The 20778-nt window shown below is 35.4% G+C and overlaps 3 protein-coding genes across 5 annotated transcripts; 2 read left to right on the top strand and 1 right to left on the bottom strand.

Moving 5' to 3' along the window:
* The first annotated feature begins 4914 nt into the window (after positions 1–4914).
* On the top strand, positions 4915–10442 carry LOC120085304 (putative nucleobase-ascorbate transporter 10). 3 transcript variants are annotated; one of them, XM_039041222.1, is made up of 17 exons: positions 4915–5171; positions 5433–5510; positions 5606–5703; positions 5784–5960; positions 6067–6167; positions 6268–6343; positions 6433–6492; positions 6596–6780; positions 6871–6967; positions 7061–7154; positions 7254–7312; positions 7602–7698; positions 7805–7882; positions 8007–8173; positions 8282–8437; positions 9939–10049; positions 10303–10442. In XM_039041222.1, exons 1-16 carry the CDS (start codon positions 5066–5068, stop codon positions 10032–10034), a joined length of 1725 nt encoding a protein of 574 aa, XP_038897150.1. In that variant the 5' UTR covers positions 4915–5065; the 3' UTR covers positions 10035–10049; positions 10303–10442. The 3 variants fall into 3 exon arrangements, with proteins under 3 accessions (XP_038897150.1, XP_038897149.1, XP_038897151.1); XM_039041221.1 differs by having other exon boundaries at positions 7061–7157; XM_039041223.1 differs by having other exon boundaries at positions 4917–5171; positions 7061–7147; positions 7607–7698.
* On the top strand, positions 10071–11146 carry LOC120085305 (protein SOB FIVE-LIKE 6-like). Its single transcript, XM_039041224.1, has 3 exons — positions 10071–10690; positions 10777–10860; positions 10930–11146. The coding sequence occupies exons 1-3, from the start codon at positions 10271–10273 to the stop codon at positions 10993–10995; spliced, it is 570 nt and encodes a 189-aa protein (XP_038897152.1). The 5' UTR covers positions 10071–10270; the 3' UTR covers positions 10996–11146.
* A 1812-nt stretch (positions 11147–12958) lies between these two features.
* Positions 12959–19173, bottom strand: LOC120085303 (WD repeat-containing protein PCN-like). The gene is made up of 11 exons (XM_039041219.1): positions 18840–19173; positions 18615–18758; positions 17922–18213; positions 17762–17825; positions 17497–17610; positions 17223–17385; positions 16188–16341; positions 15379–15977; positions 14726–14907; positions 14344–14604; positions 12959–13517 (listed from the first exon to the last, which is right to left on the bottom strand). Exons 1-11 carry the CDS (start codon positions 18999–19001, stop codon positions 13202–13204), a joined length of 2451 nt encoding a protein of 816 aa, XP_038897147.1. The 5' UTR covers positions 19002–19173; the 3' UTR covers positions 12959–13201.
* Positions 19174–20778: the final 1605 nt, after the last annotated feature.

The following is a 20778-nucleotide window of genomic DNA, read 5'->3' as shown; positions in this document are numbered from 1 at the left end:
GGTGGCCTTCGGCCTCCTTGTGCAGCAACTGAAGGGTTAGTTTTCCCCTTCCCACCTCTCTTCTTCTCCCACTTTTTAATGCCGGAGGAAGAAAGTACAGACTTAGTTCCAGAGATCGAACATTTGTGGAACTTCTTAAAAGATAAAGCAACATTTGCCTTACCTTTCTGGTCCTTGTTTTTATGCAGGGACTGAAAATTTTGCAGCTCGTTGAGTAGAGTGGTCAGGTTGTAGTCAATCCTATTCATAACAGCATTGCTACGAATATGGAGGAAACTTTCAGGTTAAGATTCTAATATGAAACTAACCTGACTGGCTTCATCGATGGTAGACTCATTCATCTCCGCCACGTTAAAGTGGACCATCATGTTGAGAACATGTTCTCAAACAGATGCCCCTTCTTGCATACGGGTATTGAAGATTTTTTTAAGAGCACCGTGCCTAAGTTTCGCGGACAGTTTTTCGAACATTCTACTTAGAGACTCCATGATCTCACAGGCTGTGAGCATGGGCTCATGCTTCTTGGCCAAGACTTCGGTAAGACTAGCCAAGATATACGCTCGGGCCTTTTCGTTCGCCCTTGTCCAACGCTCATGCGCCTATCGAATGTTTCGAGGAGCATTTTGAGCAAGAATGGGAGGACAATCCTCCATTAGGACAAAATGAAGATCATCGATTATTAAAATCGTGTTGATCATGGTTTTCCAAGTAACATAATTTTCGCCAGTTAACTTATCGACGGCGAGCAAGTTTAAAGTAGTGGTATCCATTATATAAATTGCTGAAAATGATAAACTATTTTCAAATTAGTTTATTTTGCATTGATCATTTAAAAAGCCACTTGATTTTAGCAAAATTTTAATGTAGCCTAAGTGACATCTAATTTTACAATGATGTTTTAGTGAAGCAGGAGAAAAATCATCGTAGGGTGATCAAGTATCCCTTCACTAAAATGAGACATTCTCAACCAATAGACATAACAACTCCTTGTTATTATCACTATTAGTCACCATTGTTCAGTCCAAAATACGTTAAACTAGCTTAACGATTCTTGTAAGTGTAATCCTTCATTTTAACTTTTATAACATAAAATGATGCCCGATGATAAATACTTAACCTATGATGGAATTTTTAAATCTATATGACATGCAATATGACATATATTGAAATAAAACATACATCACATGTATATTTAAAAACTAAAGATTGATGGACCGAGATAGGACACTAAAAAAGTAATATGGCTAACTATTACATTAAAATAAGCCACCTGGTTCGATACAAGTGAACTGGGCCTTGAGTCGCTCGAATCAAGTCGTGAACCAGTCCAACCACCAACCAAACTGCCTTCGAACCGCTCGAACCGAACAAACCACGAGCGAACGGGAGAAGTTTCTCCACATCACAGCATCGCGACGTTGTGCCTAGCGTCGCGATGCTACGGAGAAATTTCTCCGTTCGCTCCTGGGAGCATCACGACGCTAGAGTACAACGTTGTAACGCTACGATGCAGTCTGCTACTGCACAGGATCGATTCCCTTCAATCTGTCGTCCAAATCCAGCCTCGAAATGCTAAAAACCCTCCAGGAACAGCACGAATGACTCGATATACAAATGATACAGACTGGGCCCTTACAACCAAATTGTAAAGAAAACAATGCTGTAAATTTATGCCCTATCCCGAAATCATCCATCAATTAAACCACATTCAACATAAGCCATTCATCACATGAATTTAAATAGAATGCAGCAGATCAAAAACACCCACCATCACTGTAAAATTAATTTAAAAAAAAAAAGAATTTGGGATCAAACTAAGGCTCTGATACCAATTGAAGGAACCCCTGTGAAGGGGACCACAACGGAAGCGGATCATCCAATTCCCAATTGTTTTTAAAAGAATTTTTTTTTTTACATCATATGCATTTGGGGAAAAATAAATCATACAGCATGCCAAAAAAGAATAAACCAAAAAGATTTAGGAAAACTTACCCTTGAAGATGTTCTTCAAACGAATCCCTCTAACACTACCATGAAGGAGTCTTCAGTATTTTCTAGTGAGAATCTAGAAAGTGTGGGCTCTAGAGTATTTTGGGATTGAAGGAGAAGGAAGATTTTTTTTTTTTTTTTTTTTTTGAGAGATAAACCTTGGGAAAGCTAAAAAAAATTTTACAAAGTGCAACCTTCTTTTCTGTCGTTTTTTTTTTCTTTTGTAGGTTTTTGAATGAGAGACCTCCACCACTTCTTACTGAGTGGTGGAGAGAAAGAGATTGGGAGGGAGTTACTTAATTACTTTAAAATTATATAATTAAAAAAATTGTTTAATAATAAATAATTAATAAATAATTTTAATTCACAATTAAAATTATAAAAAATATATATAATAACCAATTTTTATATATTATGCAATCATATGTTATTTCACATATAACATATAGTTTAAAATTGTATCATATAACATATACAATCTATAGTTTCTTTTCTCTCTTATGGTATTTAATATAAATCATATTTACATTAAATTTTAATTATATGAATCTAATTCATATAATTAACATTTGAATCATATTCAAATATTTAATTCCTCTCATAAATTCTTTATATTATAATGTATCAAATACATTATAGTAATTATATCCTATAATTACATAAACTTAAGTATATCATATATAATTAATTCCCTCAATTGATTTGAATAATTCAAATTAATCCAAAACTTGATTCTCATAAAATCTGATGAGCTACCGAGAGGACCTCATGGACCTGTAGGTTGAAGCTCTAACAATTCGTGAATAATTAATTAAACTCTTTAATTAAATTATTCACCATCCGTTAATTGTCGAGCACTCCATTAAAGACCAACAATTACACTTTTCGCACTACAGATATATTTCTGTGTCTATTGGATATAACCAATCCACAGTACAAAGATCCTTCACAAATTGCTCGTAAGTATAGCTGGACCAAATTACCGTTTTACCTCTATAGTTACATATAACTCCTTAAGTACCACTGATTCCTCTAATGAACAATAAATCATAGTCCCATTATACTAACCCCTCTCGAGCCAGGAGAGGGTGTGGTGCCACAATGTTCAAGCCCCGAAATTAGCCATTAAGGGAGCAATTTATCTACTTTCCCCAACATTGGGGAATGAATGAATTTCGTCTTGTGTAGCTGTGTTCCCAACTCCCCAATCAGACAAATCCCCAAAATGGTAGACATGTTTAGTCAGCGATCTGACCACTCTCGCCCATACAAATCAAAGGACCGCCTTCATAGGCAGGAGTTCAAACTCACTCAGGATTCAGATTGTGCTACCTATGGTCATCTTGATGAAATGGAAGTCTCTATTGAGAACGGTGTTATATAATGAGACTACTCATTTCGTGGTTCGGTCTTATACAAACTCTTTTGTATAGAATATCCTCAGTCACATGTCTCCACATGAATGATCAGGATCAAATCACTTGTAGCACTTACAACAATTGTAACATCTACAATGCGGGGCATACTCGTAGTGTCACCAGGATTAGGTATACAGTCTTATCCATTTACTATAGATCATTTAGGTTATCACTTAAAACATGATTCATTTGTATGTCTCTACATACATGTTTAAGTTACGAGATAACCATGGAACTTAGTTTATAGGTTTGTGATTAATGCAACAAAAATTGGAATAAAATATCATATATTTTATTAAATAAACAATGAATTTGTACATAACATTTACAAACTATAGAACCTTACGAGATTTAGGGCATCAAACTCAATAGATCCTAAGGTGATGGCAACCAAAAGTGGTTGGAGTTAACCAACGATTGCTATGACAACATAGTGAAAGTGAGGTAGATGACGTTTGAGGACATTTTGATAATTTTAAGAATAATACAAATTAGGGAGAGATTAACTATTAAACACTCAAAAATCATTTTTCTAAAAGTTGATTTCAAGTGTTTATCCTAAACCAACTTATTTTATAAATTCATTTTTTCAAAAACTATTTTGAGCGATTGCCAAACACTCCACTTTTTCTAATTTTTTTTTTTCAAAATTAACCATTTGAAAAATTGAACCAAACACACCCTAAATTGAAAATGTGAAAATTAAATCGTTCAAAATCAATGTTACTGATAATTGATTCCACAATGAATAACACAATTCTAACACAAATAGATCAATATATCCATGAGTAAGAGTTTAAAATGAATCAAACATATTCTTATGTCACATTCACACATACATACTAAGATATGTATATGTTCAAATTACTTTAAACTCTTATTTATAGATAATGTTATTTTTAAAAGAAAAAAAAATCTTATATGAATAATTTAATATGTTTGAACAATCACTTATTTATAGAAAATAAAATAACTAAACATTAAATTCTATTTTAATTAATTTAAAAAACTTATTTTTTTACAACTAATTAACTATTTAAATTGATGAGTAAATAATTGAAACGAAGATTCATAGAAGAGAAGTAACTATTTAATTGATTTTTTTAAAAAAAAAAAAAAATTTATCGTGAAAAAACCCAATCCCACTAATTCTTCATATAGAATCTCCACAAATTTAATTAGAACTTTGTTATCGGTGACAACAATATTTAAAAATCAAAGTGAACTTAATTTAATTGATTGAACTCTTGACCAAGTGAACTATGATTTATAATATTAAAAAAAAAAATCTGATTACTACATATAAAATGAAACTGAAAACGGTTAAATGGCAGGACCAAACTGAAAGAAAAAAGAACAACGATCACTCTAATTGACATATAGTTAGCTAGATAACTGAGATAAAAGTTTCAAATTAAATTACATTTATTTAGGAAAAAAAACATATATTTTTTTTTACATTTTTTTTAGTATTTCGGAAATCAATAGAAGAAGAATAGTAAAACAATCGTCCAAAAAAAGGAAAAAGAAAACTTTAGTCAATAATCAGCGGTCAGAAGGATACAGAGTGAAGAACAGAACAGAATGACAAACAGCCACCATAGCCTATCCATCATTTTTCTCTCCTTCGCCATGGATTGTTCAGAATTTGCACGCAAATGTTCCGTCCATGGCCGGAGCTCTTCACCTATTTTGTTTCCGGTGAAACCATCCATGACCATACGGAGCAGAAAGGAAGAAGAGCTTCACTCTGTAGCAGTAGAAGTACTCTGTTTTTCTTTTTCCAACACTTTTTTTTTTTTTTTTTTTTTTACAAAACCCCTATGTAATTTCAAATAGAAAATGGTACGATGATTTGATTCCGGTAATCAATCTGAGAATGATGGTTTTAAATGTGAGATTATAACGGTTTCATATTTTGTAACTGCCCGATTTTGTTCAAATTTAGGTTGTTTCTCCTTCTCTTTATATTTAGTTTCCTCAATCCTCATGTATTTGGCGGAGAAATGACTAATAAACCTGCAGAAGATCCGCTTCAACCTCACCCGGTGAAAGAGCAGCTACCTGGAATTCAATATTGCATCAACAGTCCTCCTCCATGGCGTTTGTGTTCTTTTTTAATATACATTTCTCGTTATTTTGTTCGATTTCTGTTGAATCTTTCACTGATTATGTTTAACCCCTCATCGTGGATGTAGCGGAAGCTTTTGTGTTGGGTTTTCAGCACTATGTATTGACACTTGGTTTCAGTGTTCTGATTCCTAGTTTGATTGTTCCTCAAATGGGTGGGGGCGATGTAAGACGTTCTTGCACTACGTTTTAGAATTCTTGAAATTTCTCAAAATTTTATTAGCTTATTGTGTTTTTGGAACTCAGGTTGAGAAGGCCAAAGTGATTCAGACCTTGCTATTTGTTTCTGGATTGAACACATTATTTCAGTCTTTGTTTGGGACTAGATTACCAGTTGTGGTTGTGGGTTCATATGCTTATCTTGTTCCTACCATCTCCATTGTTTTGGCTAAGAGATATGCTTCCTTGACAGATCCTCAAGATGTAACACTCTGTTACTTTTCTCCTAATTCTATTGATTCTAATGCTTTTGAAGGAATCTGAAATAATTATGTTTGGAATATAATTTACTTGTTGTATACACTTTCAGAGATTCATTCAGACCATGCGAGGAATTCAAGGAGCTCTCATAGTGGCTTCATGTTTTCAAATGGTTATGGGTTTTCTTGGCTTTTGGAGGAATACTGTGAGGTGGGTAACTCTTAACTGTTTAGTTTATATGTTTCTTAACCATGTTGAACGTGGTCATTTTAGCAGAGTACATAATTTTTTGTAATGACTTTTGGATTAGGTTTCTCAGCCCTCTTTCTGTGGTTCCATGTGTTACATTCACTGGACTTGGTTTGTATCATCTTGGTTTTCCAATGGTAATGCAATAAATAACCTTTTGCTCTTCAACCTTACCTTGGCTATTGATTTTCTTCATTCTCTTCATACTGTTCTTTGCTCTTTTTAGCTGGCAAAATGTGTAGAAATTGGACTTCCAGGACTGATTATTATAGTTTTCATCTCACAGGCAAGTAAAATCTCATATTTTAGCCTCATTCGAGTCATTTCACTTTCACTTTGTACATAGTGGGTATCACACACTTTTCTTGCTTGGTTTTGTGGTTTTGCAGTATCTTCCTCATTTATTGAAAACAAAAAAGCCAATCTATGATCGATATTCGGTGTTGTTTTCAATTGTAATTATCTGGCTATATGCACAACTCTTAACTTCAAGTACTGTTTATAATCACAAGCCCACAACTACTCAAAAAAGTTGTCGAACTGATCAAGCTGGACTTTTGAGTACTGCTCCTTGGTAAAAATCTAGCTACTGAATCAGAATGTTCCTTTCATAACTGTTGGAGAGTTCTTATGGTCTTATATTATCTCATTTCATTGCCCGCAGGATTTACTTTCCCTATCCATTTCAATGGGGAGGTCCAACTTTCAACGCTGGAGAAGCCTTTGCAATGATGGCTGCTTCTGTTGTTTCTCTCTTTGAGGTCGAGTTCTAAACTTCAAATATATGTCTATTTTCTTTTTCGTGAGCTAATTTGCCTCCTAGTTATCTTGCTTCTAACAATAAGTTATTTCAGAGTACCGGAACATTTTTCGCTGCATCAAGATATGGCAGTGCAACTCCAGTGCCTGCATCCATCATCAGCCGCGGTAGCGGTTGGCTAGTAAGATGTGGTCATGAGTGTCTAATTTGTGCTAGAATTCTTCTTTGGTTCTTTACTTCTATATTAGTTTTGGAATCTTATTTTCTAATCTCTTCTTTAATTTCAGGGAATTGGAGTTTTGCTCAATGGCATGTTTGGTTCTGTCACTGGCACTTGTGCATCTGTGTAAGATTAAGACGTATTTCACTAGTTTGCATAAATTAACAAAAATATATGGTATGATACTGAATGATTGAAATTTAAGATTTAATCCAAAATTCTTCAACAATATCACAAGATCAAGTTGGTTGGCTATTGCAGCTTGAAATACATTTTAACATGTGGAAACCATCAGATACAGTAAAAGTGGAAGTGGACAATATATATTATTACATGTAAATGGATTTGGATTCTTGGGAAAAACCAACCTCATTTATCACATGTTGTAGTGTTTTTCTCAAATGGTTTTGAAAAGTGTAGGGAAAATGCTGGTCTATTAGCTTTAACAAGAGTTGGTAGCAGAAGGGTCATCCAAATATCAGCTGGCTTCATGATCTTCTTCTCTGTATTTGGTAGGCCAGCATGATTTGGCAATATATTGATATTATTTAGCCTTGGAGTTACTCTACGTTGCGTTCCTTTTGCCTAACAAATTTGACTGCCTATTATCATAACCAGGGAAATTTGGAGCACTTTTTGCCTCAATTCCTCTTCCAATTATTGCTGCCTTGTATTGTGTCTTTTTCGGCTACGTCTGTACGTACTCCCATCTCTCTAACTTGCCTCCATTTTTTCCATCCTTGTATTACATATCAATGATTTGTGAAATCTGATTCTGAAATTGACAAGACTCACTGACATCAATGTAATTTTCCCACAGCCTCTTCTGGGCTTGGTTTTCTCCAATTCTGTAACTTGAACAGTTTCAGAACAAAATTCATCTTGGGCACCTCCTTCTTTTTGGGTCTGTCAATACCACAATACTTCAGAGAAGATTATCGCCAAGATTTGAATTCATCAGACCACATCTACTCTGGCCATGGATGGGTAAGCAAGCAGGAAGTCACAAAAATAAAGAATCAACTATTTGAGCGAATGTTTTATCACTGTTCTGTTTGTTTATTGAATGGTTGTTGTTCTTATTCTGCGTTGCAGTTTAACGATGTGATTGTTGTGATCTTCATGTCTCATGCAACAATAGCGTCTTTGGTTGCTCTAATTTTGGATTGCACACTTAGTCGAGAAAACGACGCAACTCGGAAAGACAGTGGCTTACATTGGTGGGAGAAGTTTTGCTTATACAGTTCAGATGTAAGAAATGATGAATTCTATGCATTGCCATTCTGTTTGAATAAGCTATTCCCATCACTTTAAGGCCTTGTATTGCACTGTTGAGGAAATTAAACATTTTTTCATTCCAAATAAGAAAAGAAATTTGGAAATCAATGGAAGATTTGGTTCATTATCAACTGAGTTATTCTACTCCCTAGAAACTTCATTTGCAAAGCTCGGATTATCCGGAACTATTAAATCAATCCAATATATTAACAGAAAGAAATGTTCCAAAATTCAAAACCAACTTTTTGATTTGGAGCGGTGATTAAGAAAATGACAGATGAATGGAGATTTAATTCTACTAATCTAACAAAGCATTAATGGATTCCATTATTAGCAGCAAGGACTTTTTAACATCAAGTGTTTAATGCAAAAGCAAAAAAAGGGATGTTTGACTTTAACTTAGCTAACACATACGGATGTCGGGTTGTTTGTCTTTGCCTTGAAAGGGAAAGAAAGGTATGGAAGTAAGTGAAGGAAAGAAGAATCTTTGAAAAGGTGGAATTATGAGAAGAGATGGTGATTCTAGAGGCGCAACTGGCCAATGTTTGACCTTTGCTTTTCTCCCATTGCTTTAGGGACCATCTTCTTTGCAACCAAAGCCCATACTTCTCTCAACCCTTAAAATTTCAATAGCAAGAACTTGGTGGAGTCACTTTTAAACAGGTTATTTTGCTTGTAATGGAAACTAAACTGTGACATTCACATAACAGAGAAACAAAGAGAAGATGAATTATGAGAAAGAGATGGGATTACAGCAGTCAGCATAAAGATGGTCTAATAGAAAACGCTGACCAAAACCAATCTCCAGTGCTAGAGAGTTCAACAACAAAAAAGGAGTCAATAATTTGGCCATGAGGGGCTTCCACTGTGGGGACTGCAGAATCTTAACTTTTTGAGTGATTTTTCAATAAAGACCCAACCTTTTGGCTTTTAGAAGATATATATGTGTGTGTGTGTGTGTGTGTGTGTGTGAGATTGAAGGCTTAAAAGAGAAGCTAAGTATAAACAAACAGCAAATGCAGTAAATTCCTTCAAAAAAGATAACTCCATAACCCAGTGAAGAAGAAGAAAGAAGCCAATGGGATAGGAAAAGACAAAACAGGAACTTGTAAACAATTATATGCTTGACGGTTGATTAACAATAAATAGAAGTCTAATTCTACTTTAACATTCAATACCAAACAACTGATAGAAACAAGAAAGAGAAAGAGAAAAATAAAGGACACCCAGAAGAGGATAATGTGAAAAAGGCGATTGTTTTTATCTTCCTTTCCTGATTGAGAGAAAAGGCAGCAATGATGGATCAAAAAAGGAGATATAAAGGAACTGATGAAGATTAGTCAAAGAAAAAGTAAAACACAAACTTAATCAAAAGTTCTTAAGTTTAATAAAAAGGTAAAAATGAAGGTGGATTTGTTCCAAAATAGGCTTCAATTTTAATAGAAATGACAGCACCACCATTGTACATTTGCAGGGGGGCCTACTGTCGTTGCACATCCAAACGTTTGTCGCTTTTGATATCATCATTGTTGTTGATTTGCCCATTGTTCCTGCCAACTGGCATCTCTGATGTGTCCACAAACAGGTAAAGAAAGGAAAGGCCAAAAGATAAAACGAGGGATAAACTAAGTCCAGGATTTTAGTGTCATTGTTTTGATCCCTTTTTCCCCTTCAATAGAAATCCCACAACTCAGAGAAAGAGAAGAATAGAGAAAATCTTTGTTATATAAATATTCCAATCTTCACAATCTCTTCTACTACCTGAAGCCAAAAATTCCCTCAAAGCTTAACCACTGAATTGCCACCATGAATGATTGGTCTTCTACACATTATTGCAGTGGAAGCGAATCAGGTTGGACTATGTACTTAGATCAATCCTATACTTCAGACCATCATTTCTGCGGCAGCGGCGGCGATGGCGGGGTTGGTGAAAATTATAAGGCAAAAGAAGCAAAAGCAAGAACGGAGCAGGAGGATGAAGAAGAAGATCTATCAATGGTGTCTGATGCTTCCTCAGGTCCACCACATTACATTGAGGACAATGAAGAATTGTTTTACACTAATGGGTATTCTTCCTATGCCTTTTCAGCTTCAGAATCAGCAATAAATTGTAATAAGGAGGAGATAAAGAAGGGGAAGAAAGGCAAACAAAATGGGAGAAATCAGCAACATTCTTACCTTGACGACACTGCTAGCTCCCCTGTATACGGCTACAGCAAACCAAGCGTAAGGAACAGTTCCATTAGATTCTTCTCTGTAAATTCAAGAAAAATATCTGTCATTCTTATGTTTGTTGATTGTTTATTGTGCAGAAAATCAATGTAGCAATAAGCAACAAAGCTTTGGAGGAGAATCCAGTAGATTTTTCTCAGGGATTCTCCGCAACCCACTTTAAGGTAAATTCCTCTTCTTCTTCTTTTCCAGTTTAGTAGTTTGGGGATAAAAATTGAAACTTTTAAACACAGAGAAAATCTGCATTGAGGAAACATCTTGGTTTTTATCGCTCCGAAAAATCAGCACCGGAAGAATGAGGCTATTAGTGATTCCGCCGCAGCTTCCAACCCTTTTTTTTGGGCCGTCAAGTAAATGATAACGACATGTTATTATATATATATCAGAGGGATATTGTTCCTTTTGTTATTATTCTTATTCTCAATTTAATTTTCACCCAGTGTTTTAGGCTGTGTGTCTTCTCTTTTTCACGTTCTTGTCAATGCAATGGGAAACAAGAAACACCAAAAATGGACCAAAAAAATAGAAAATAGAGTTTGTAGCATATATATCTTAGATCCTAGCTACTATAAACAGAAAAATCCACTCATTGAATCTAACTAACTTTTGTACAAAAAGAAATTAATCGGAACAAAAAAAATAAAACCATGGGAGTAATTATCATTATCATTATTATTATTATTATTTAATACAAATGCGAAGGTAGAGGTTTTAATCTTCGATTTCAAAAAAAGGGATAAACGCTTTAATCACTGAGTTAACTCATGTCGATATTAGAAAATGTTTTTTTAACGACAAAAGCAAGTCACATTAAATTCAACAATCTCTCATATTTACTCTGGCTATAAAAGAAGCAAAAGTAGTACTCCATCAACATAACTATTCTCGAATTTGATAAACTTAAATTTCAAACACCTTGAATGAGGATATATTATTAAAAAAGAAAAAGAAAAGAAAGAGGGAAGTGGTTAAAAGACAAGGGAGGTGGCACCATATTTCCCACAAAAAAAGAGGAAAAGAATAAAGAAAGAGAAGAAGATGATTAAGCAATAATGATAATGATAATAATAAGGGTCACAACTCAAAAGAGCAACTTTAGTTAGGGGGCATTGGAAGGGATGCCAGCCTAGCCGCTTAAATGACCAAACAAAATTTGATTATTGGAAGAAAAATATTGGGAAGGCAAAGGCAAAGTGATTTCGAAAGAGACAAACATGTTGGAAGGAAGTCGAAAACGAAGCTTCATTTCAATTCAAACCAGAAACGGACGAGAAATAAAAGCAACCCCACCACTCTTGGGACAGCTACCGACTAGGAATATGATCCATTAAATGAAACAGCTGCAATTATTGATTTTTGTTTTCTATTTCTTTCTTTCTTTCTTTTTCTTTTTCTTTTCTTTTCTTTTTTTTTTTTTTGGCACCCCAAAAAAAAAATCTCTCTTTTTTCTCCAGAAAATAGCGCCCACATCTTGGAAAAGATATGGATTCTAGGTAATGGACAACTCTGCCCACTTCACTCTGACACGTCCCGATGTCAATCCTCTTCTCCTCATTGTTGTAGAATTATTACATTAACAAAGCTTCAACTTTAACATAAATGTACAAACAACCTACCCACAGTTTTGTACACACTCCACTCGATGCTTCTCAAGGTACAAATACGGCTATTTACAATCTATTTCAAATCTACCATGATATATAAAAAACAGCTCGCTAAATTCTACAACAATCTAATCTGTGATACCAGTACATTGTACAAAAGGAAAATAATGTGGAATTTTTTTAGAAGATTCACAGCTCTACCTTTTCCAGGAGTCTTTAATTGAATAAGGGCCAATTTGACCAGGCTAGCAAATTGAATTGGACCATCCAAGCTTCTTGGGCCAAGCGCTATGACCACACATGAACAGTTCACTTATTTTTCCAAAAAAAATATCCTTCTCACCACCACCATTTCAATTTATATGTTATACGAACACAAATAACTTTCGTGGGAACAGCAAGAATTTAAAGGTGCTTAGCTGTAGTTGCTAGTACACAAGAAATCAGCATGTAGAGTTAGGGACTTTTACCTGCCTGACTAAGACTGCAAGCCAGATCAATTTTCCACCGAAACTCCACATTAGTATATTATAAACGATATCCTGGAAAGTATATTAATACAACTAACTGTTCTCCATTAAAAAAATCTAAAACCGTCGGTAAATATCTGCATTGCAAATACTAATAACAAAGAAGAAAAAATAACTATGTTTTGATAGGGTATTTTTTATTTGTTAGGACAGGGGGCGGGGGAGGGAAGGGCATATTCAAGAGCTTTATAGACTAAAAGAACTACTTTTAAGTTCAAGAAAAAATTCAATAATACAATACAACACTGCTTTAGACGCTCAGATTATCCCCCTCCCCGGAACAAAATTGTAGAAATCGAGAGACGTCGTAGAAAGAATGGTGGATTCCAACATTCAAATATATCCTAGAAAAAAGCCATTAATATGAAGACTTAAGTCCCATATATATGTCTGTGCACAGGTGGGGCATCGAAAGTGTTAGCCACTTCTAACCATGGTTTTTCTATAATCAAGAGTGAAGTTTTGGAGAGGTGTCCAATAAGTAAAACAGGATCTCTAAAAGGAAAAATTTCAAAATTCTTTCTACCATGTGGTCTACCCTCTGTTTGGCAGTCTCTTAACTTACGTTTCAATTTCCCATTTATTGGAGTACCCCATAAACTCTTCACCGTTGAATCTTGTCCACTTATCATTACATATTCATCATCTTGGTCCACCGACATCCTAAAGTCAATCAAGCACATTGCCCTACAAAATAGAAGAGATTTTTTCAGTCAAGCAGCAAAAAGTATAGCAAGGGGGAAAGCTAGATCAAACAGAATTAAACATGAGTAGAGCACCAAGATACCCTAACAAGGATTACAGATCTATGATTCTAGCAAAATCAACAAATGATCAGAATATGCTAAAGAGTGAAATATATTTTCAAGACCCACAACGATAATATGATTGATATCGGAAATATGAGGAAGGATAATGATTAAACACATCATCAAACATATTTCAGCAAGCTGTGCATCAGCACATGCACCACTACTAGCCGGAAAAATGAGCCAGTAATGAAAAACCCCACACTCGAAACAAAAAAAGAAAATGACGATTGCAAGAACAAAAATGTCCATGGTAGTTTAGACTTTAGAGCACCGCACTTCTTTCTCCATCCTGCTGGGATAATATAATAATAATGGTCATCAAATTTGGTCACAGCAAACCAAAGTGACTTCTCTAGCACTTTACAATGCCATTACGACGGTGATAATCAATATACAAAATCTGAGGAATAATATCATTATTGGTTGGATGACAATGGCTTTGTCATAATATAATATCATGAAATGCTCGGTCACAGGAATAAGCAGTCCATAACCTTGTAGCAAACACCCAAGTAACATTACCATTCCAGGAAAGTCCAGCGAGGATACAGAAGAACCAAAAGCTCAACAACTTAGTAATCAATCACACGACAGTGCAAGTCTATCAAATTCTATTCAACAACCAAATTTGAATCTTAAAAGGGCATAGTTGTTCAAGTATATTTCACTGCAGCATGTAAAATGGAAATGTAGAGCAATACCTGGAACTATACACGATAACAGGCAAAGAGGTGGCAGATGGTGGGAAAGAGAGACCAATAACCTCCCCAGGAAATTCTTGGAATCTCTTTGGAAGAGCTTGTGTATGTCGCATTGACCAGTCTCCTAATTGTTTGGCCTCAACATCAAATGCATAAACCTGATTTGAAGAAGTAGTGACTACGAGCACATTGTTGTTCCATTGAGGAAAGCCTCCAGCTGTAATTGAGGCACCATCTAGTCTTGAAATGAACCAGTGTTGCCTGTTACAAGAGAATAATAATCCATGCATGACTTTCTTGGAAACCATGATAATGCAGATAGGGAAGGAGGCCAATGATAAGCTGATTATGGACAATACATCAACTCAACAAGATAACAAACCTCATAATCTCCATATTGAAAACATATATATCTCCAAAGCAGTTGACTGCGGCTAACCACTGCCCATCTGAACTTGTAAATAATTTTGTTATAGGAGGTTCAGTGGGTGGCAATGTAGCATCCTGCAGCTCCCGGAAAGGCGTAAAACTATGTAAGACTTCCAAACTACCCACATCCACAACCTGTTCCCACAAGAAAGGGGTAAAAAAATATTAATTAAATACCACTCACAAATCGACCAAAACAAACCACCACAAAAAGAATCAAAGTTCTTTAATATTAGCTTATTTGTTCACCAAGAAAATAGAAATCACTAGAGTGCAATTAAGAGATCAACATAGAAATCCCTAAAACAATCCCCTTTCAACAGCAACAGAAATAAAATGATATCTAGCATATTTGATTGACGGAATTATACAAACTAATCCCATCAATTCATACCAAAAAATGCCAAACGTGTTTCATGACTTTAAGGGTATAAGAAAAATACATCCATACAAATCAGGCAATGTATCATAGATAAAGTCATAAATATGAGTCTAAGCAAGCACAATATTCAAGTAAATCAGATGGGGAAGCTGAAGGGGTGAATGTATTTCATAGAAAATATATAAAACTAAACTCAAAGACATCGTACTAGTAAAGCAACTTACATATATCCTTTTATCATGTCCTGCTATGATTAATCGAGAAGAATCAAAACTGAAGACCATAGAATGGGCAAATGGTAGCATATTTGGAAGTTTCCTTCTAATAACAGTCCACGAACATTTGCTTCCACCAGATTTCTTCAACTCAAATAAGTTGGGTTTGGTATGATCAGAATATGCAAATAGCTTTCCGGAATTGGAAATAGTACTGCAGATAATCTTTCGAGATGCCTTGCTCTTAACTCGAACCAATAAATCTGCCTTTGTTTGTCCCTTAGAAGGGCCACAAGCCTTATCTCCAAAGGAACCACTTTTTGGGCGAATACACAGGATTTCCAGAGAGTGGGCAGCCTGAACAAGTAATAACGGTGCTTGGTTGAAAACAGTATTAAGTACAAGTTGCATAGGTACCCTTTGCGGCGCAGGACATATATCATGGGGAGAAAATTTGGTAAATTCCTGAGCAGAATATGCAAACAGCTTCGTATCATCACCGCCAGACATTAGCATTGGAACTCCAAGATGGGCCCATTTACGATAGCTAAAATCATTAGGCTTCTTCTTATAACGGATTCTTTTTACCTCTTCATCTTGTGATGGCTCTGCCGATAAGAAAAGAAAAATCTAAAAAGTCAAGAAAACAAAAGGGAACATATAAAAACGAAAATGAATAACTAATAAATTCGATCTCGATTATGAACTTAGGATTTTACCAACAAACAAACCTAGAGTTTTCCCTGGATGTATCTGATGACAAAAGCCCAATGTTGGTATAGACAAAAATAACAGTGAACAAAAACTAATAAAAGTACCTTCCCGACAAATTGGTACTGCAACAGTCAAAGCCCTGATATCGTGAGTATGAGCCCTAACATGACCAACATAAATCCATTTCTTCATCGTTTCAGAAGAACACTTGTCTTCACTAGATGCAACATTCTCGTTAGAGAGCTTATAGAGAATAACCTACAAAGACATTATTCACAAAACATAAGTGTTATGGAATTTGATTTACCACATAGAAAAACCATGCAAACATTAACTTAATTCCTCAGCAACTAAGCCTGTAATTCAGGTCAACAGTGATTCCATACATTGGTTGGGACAATATTATAGACTGATAAAATTCATAGGCACTCGACAAGTTTTAATTTTACCATAAGCACCAATAAGGAAGCCAAATTGGTATAAGCTACCAACTGATCAGCAATAAGGACAGTTAAGTGACAAACTAACCCCTTCTTTGTTCACACACAAACAAACTTTGACACCTCACAAAAAGACAACCCAGCTACTGCAACCTACTACCTTTCACAATATACAAAAATAATAGAATCATTTAGCAGCACGTGAACTACCCACATGATCAACCTCTAAGATTGTTAAATAAATTTCAACTCTTGCCCCTCATTTCCTAGTAATAATCACAATAGCAAGCTACAGTCTAAACCATAGCTTGGGGCATAAATATGTCATTTCTTTTGTTCAATAATTTCATAAATCGAGAACAAAGAACATAATTTGTGATTTTCAACTTACCCAATGGACATAGGCCAAAACAATCAAAGAATAAATTTTGGACACCACACCATTCGAAAGAGCAGAGAAGAAACTTAAATTTACAATTCAAAACTGAAAGTTCTTTACTAAGAAGAAAGTGAAACAAACATATAGATTACGGTACTATACATGGATAATGATACACTAATAATACTTGAATATAAAGACAAGAATGCTGGGTGACGTACAAGCATGAAAATGTACATGAGGACTATCATGATTGACAAACATGCAAGAGTTGTACAAAAGCACAAATATGAAACCATAAGAATGACCAAAATCAGTACCTGACCATCAGAGCCAGCAGAATATACTCGATTGTGATTAGGGGTAGCTGCAAGTGCGTTCACATCACCCTTGTGTAGGGTGTGTGCTTGTAAAAGAGTTCCATGATTACTGTCCCAAAACTGGACACTACCAGTACTATCGGCACTAACAAGGGTACCACACCTGCAGTTATCAAGAAATACCGAATAACAAATGCCGCCCGAACAGAAGAGTATAATCATGAATGGTAGAAAATAATCCTAACAACTATGTGATCAGTACGTGATTCTTTACCTAAGGGAAAGCAATGACCATACACAAAGTTCTGGTTCACTGCCCAAACCTCCAAGTCCTGCAGTAATCCTATAGATCTCATGTCCAAGATTAGCATTCCAGCATCGAATAAATCTGAAAGTAGTAAATGGAAAAGAGGAGGGGGTGAGTAACGAACAAATATGAGGTAACTATAATTTAGCAACTTAAATTGGATAAGGATCCTGTTTATAATACATCATACAAAGTTCAATTGCAAGTAACAGTGGGTGGTACATGTACATACCCATCACTGCTCCCTGAAAATATCCGTTCTGCATCATTGCTCCATGTTACACTTAAAACCCTACCTGGGAGCAGCAGCAGGACAAATGGGATTTGATTATCCAGCTAATAGTAAAATAAAAAATGACATAGAAGCAATGGATCTGGGAATAGATTCTCACCACTGACCCTAGGCAACGATCTTTTGTAGATAAACTCTTCTGCATCACATATATTGTAAATACGCACACAACCATCATCACAAGCAATTGCTAGAGAGGGATTCTCATCACTAGATTGGACATGAAGCTCAGATGAATTAGAATCATCTTCGCTCTCGCAATCACTCTCGTCGTCAGTTACGTGCCCGTTCTCAGTGTCTTGGGGATTTACCTCCTCCCTGTGAACCTCATGAGTACTACAGGGTGCTGCAGCAATTTGCCAGATGGAGACGCCAATTGATTCTAAAACAGACTGCAAAAATAATAACCATCAATCAAAAACAAACTTCTTGGGATAACAATAAAGCAAGGGGTTGTTTCTCAAAACAAATACGGTACACCCAGAGACCCAAGGCCGCGTTGAGATATATTACTAAACGCAAATTTCACCATTCTGGCAACAAATTTTCCTACAATATTCAAATATCTTCAGTGAACTTAAATCTTGATAAGAAATCGTAGGTAACAATCCTAAACTCATTGGGTTTCAGATAGCAATTAAAGAAGAAAATGAGTAAATAAACGCCACTACGATATTTAAATGCACACAGATGCTTTATTGAACATTAGAAACAACACATTAACTCGTTAACGTGAAGTCTGAAAGACTACAGCAAATGGCCAGCATTTCTTTGAGGAAGCAAGAGTGTATACCTTCTGCGTTAAATCAAACAAATCCCATTCCGAAATTGAACCATCAATGCTGGACGAAAATAAGCGACCGAAAGGCCTATCTTTTGAACCGGCAGAGCACCAGACAAGTGATGAAACCCTAGAAGTAGGGTCTCCACTAATCGTCTGCATCAAAAACACAATTTAATCAGACTTCAAAAGCCAATTAGTCGGACCAAGAACTGAATAAATGATGGTGGACCGTACCAATTGACAGTGCCACCCGACAGAACCAGGAGACACCAGCCAAATCTCAAGCGAGCCGTCTTCTCGGGCAGCTGCGACCTGAGAATCATCGGCACTGGAGGCTAGCGCTACTACAGGAGAGGGCTTCCACTCAATTGAAGAATTCCGATAAAATTCAATCATTTTTCCCAACAAACAGAAGAAAATAAGAATCCTTAGTTGATTGGTGTCGGGACCGACCAAGCAAGAACTTGGCAGACTAGGTTTAGAAGAAGGGAAGCCAAGGAAAAAGGGCAATCGATCGAAAGAGGAAGAGGAAGTTGGCGACTAGGTTTAGGCGCAGCCGAAAAGGGTTTAAGAGCTCAACATATATATGGCCGGTTCATGCTACAGTTTTCTTTCTTCTTTCAACTTCAATGAACCGGGTTTTTTATTATTATTATTATTGAAAGAAAAATCCATTTTTAACCCTAAATTTCATGAGTATAACATCCCACCCCTAAACTTTCAATTTTATTAAATTACGCCATGTTTAATATTCCATAATCAAAATTGCAATTGTAATCGAATTTTTTAATTATTCATAATTCACATTATTAACTAATTTTATGGAAACTTAGTCTAATGAGTGATAGCACCGAAAATGTGTTATATTGTTTTGTTTAATTCAAAGTCATTACTTGGTTTATGTGTTTATTTAGTGATTTTATAGGTACCGTACATGAAAAAAGGTAGAATTAGGGATGTCCAATTTTCCCACGGGGACGGACCCTGCCCCGAATGGGGCGGGGATTCCCCGATTAAGCAGGGAATGGGGGAGGGAGTTGGGGAAAAAAATTCCTCGTGAGCTAAACGAGGACAGAAAATGCATTCTCCGTCCTCGTCCCGATTAGCTTTTACATATTTATTTAGTATAATTATCTAATATTATGTTGTTGTTATTGTTATTATATAAAATATACAATAAAATTTTAAATTTGATTATTTATTGGAAAAGATAAGAACCTTAGTTGATGGTGTCGGGACCAACCAAGCAGAACTTGCAGAGGAAATAAGGCATAAAAAACAGCTAGGTTTAGAAGAAGGGAAGCAAAGGAAAAAGGGCAACGAAAGAGGAAGAGGAAGAGGAAGAGGAACTTGGCGACTAGTTTTAGGCGCAGCCGAAAAGGTTAAGAGCACATCGTATATATGGCTGGTTCATGCTACAAGTTTTCTTCTTCTTTCAACCTCAAAGAAACCGTGTTTTTTATTATTATTATCATTGAAAGAAAAATTCATTTTTACCCTAAATTTCATGAGTATAACATCCCACCTCCCACCCCTAAACTTTCAATTTATTAAATTATGCCATGTTTAATATATCCCATAATCAAAATTGCAATTGTAATTGAATTTTTTAATTATTTGTTAACTAATTTTATGGAAACTCAGTCTGATAGTGATAGCACTTATATTGTTTCGCTTAAATTACTTGGTTTATGTGTTTATTTAGTGATTTTATAGGTACCGTACATGAAAGAGGTAGAATTAGGGATGTCCAATTTCCCACGGGGACGGACCCTGCCCCAAATGGGGCGGGATTCCCCGATTAAGCGGGGAATAGGGGAGGGAGTTGGGGAAAAAAAATTCCTCGTGAGCTAAACGGGGACGGGAAAATGCATTCCGGTCCCGCCCCGATTAGTTTTTACCTATTATTTAGTATAATTATCTAATATTACGTTGTTGTTATTATTATATATAAATACTACAATAAAATTTTAAATTTGATTATTTATTGGGAAAGATAATGAATATGTTTAAATTTAGATTATATATGTGAATAATTTGATTTATATTTATTTATTTCTACTAAAAAATCAATTAGCTTTTTTAGGCTAAAATTTGAATAATTTATCTTTAAATTCAAATTGTCATACAAAACTAACCATAATAAATAATTTAGGGATAAAATTAATTATTT

This window comes from Benincasa hispida, chromosome 9, assembly GCF_009727055.1.
Source record: "Benincasa hispida cultivar B227 chromosome 9, ASM972705v1, whole genome shotgun sequence".
NCBI lineage: Eukaryota > Viridiplantae > Streptophyta > Magnoliopsida > Cucurbitales > Cucurbitaceae > Benincasa > Benincasa hispida.
Note: the sequence above shows the minus strand (reverse complement) of the source record. Positions and strands in the feature narration are given on the sequence as shown.

Bases quoted from the DNA above. Each gene is read 5' to 3' on its own strand.
- LOC120085303 (XM_039041219.1), bottom strand. From the start codon at position 19,001: ATGATTGAATTTTATCGGAATTCTTCAATTGAGTGGAAGCCCTCTCCT. The intron at 18,214-18,614 runs GTATACACTCTT...TTATTTTTGCAG, and splicing joins TGTTTGATTTAACGCAGAAG to TCTGTTTTAGAATCAATTGG. The intron at 17,386-17,496 runs GTAAAGAATCAC...TGATAACTGCAG, and splicing joins TGGTCATTGCTTTCCCTTAG to GTGTGGTACCCTTGTTAGTG.
- LOC120085305 (XM_039041224.1), top strand. From the start codon at position 10,271: ATGAATGATTGGTCTTCTACACATTATTGCAGTGGAAGCGAATCAGGT. The intron at 10,691-10,776 runs GTAAGGAACAGT...TTTATTGTGCAG, and splicing joins ACGGCTACAGCAAACCAAGC to AAAATCAATGTAGCAATAAG. The intron at 10,861-10,929 runs GTAAATTCCTCT...TTTTAAACACAG, and splicing joins TCTCCGCAACCCACTTTAAG to AGAAAATCTGCATTGAGGAA.
- LOC120085304 (XM_039041221.1), top strand. From the start codon at position 5,066: ATGTTCCGTCCATGGCCGGAGCTCTTCACCTATTTTGTTTCCGGTGAA. The intron at 6,168-6,267 runs GTGGGTAACTCT...CTTTTGGATTAG, and splicing joins TTTTGGAGGAATACTGTGAG to GTTTCTCAGCCCTCTTTCTG. The intron at 7,313-7,601 runs GTAAGATTAAGA...GGTTTTGAAAAG, and splicing joins ACTGGCACTTGTGCATCTGT to TGTAGGGAAAATGCTGGTCT.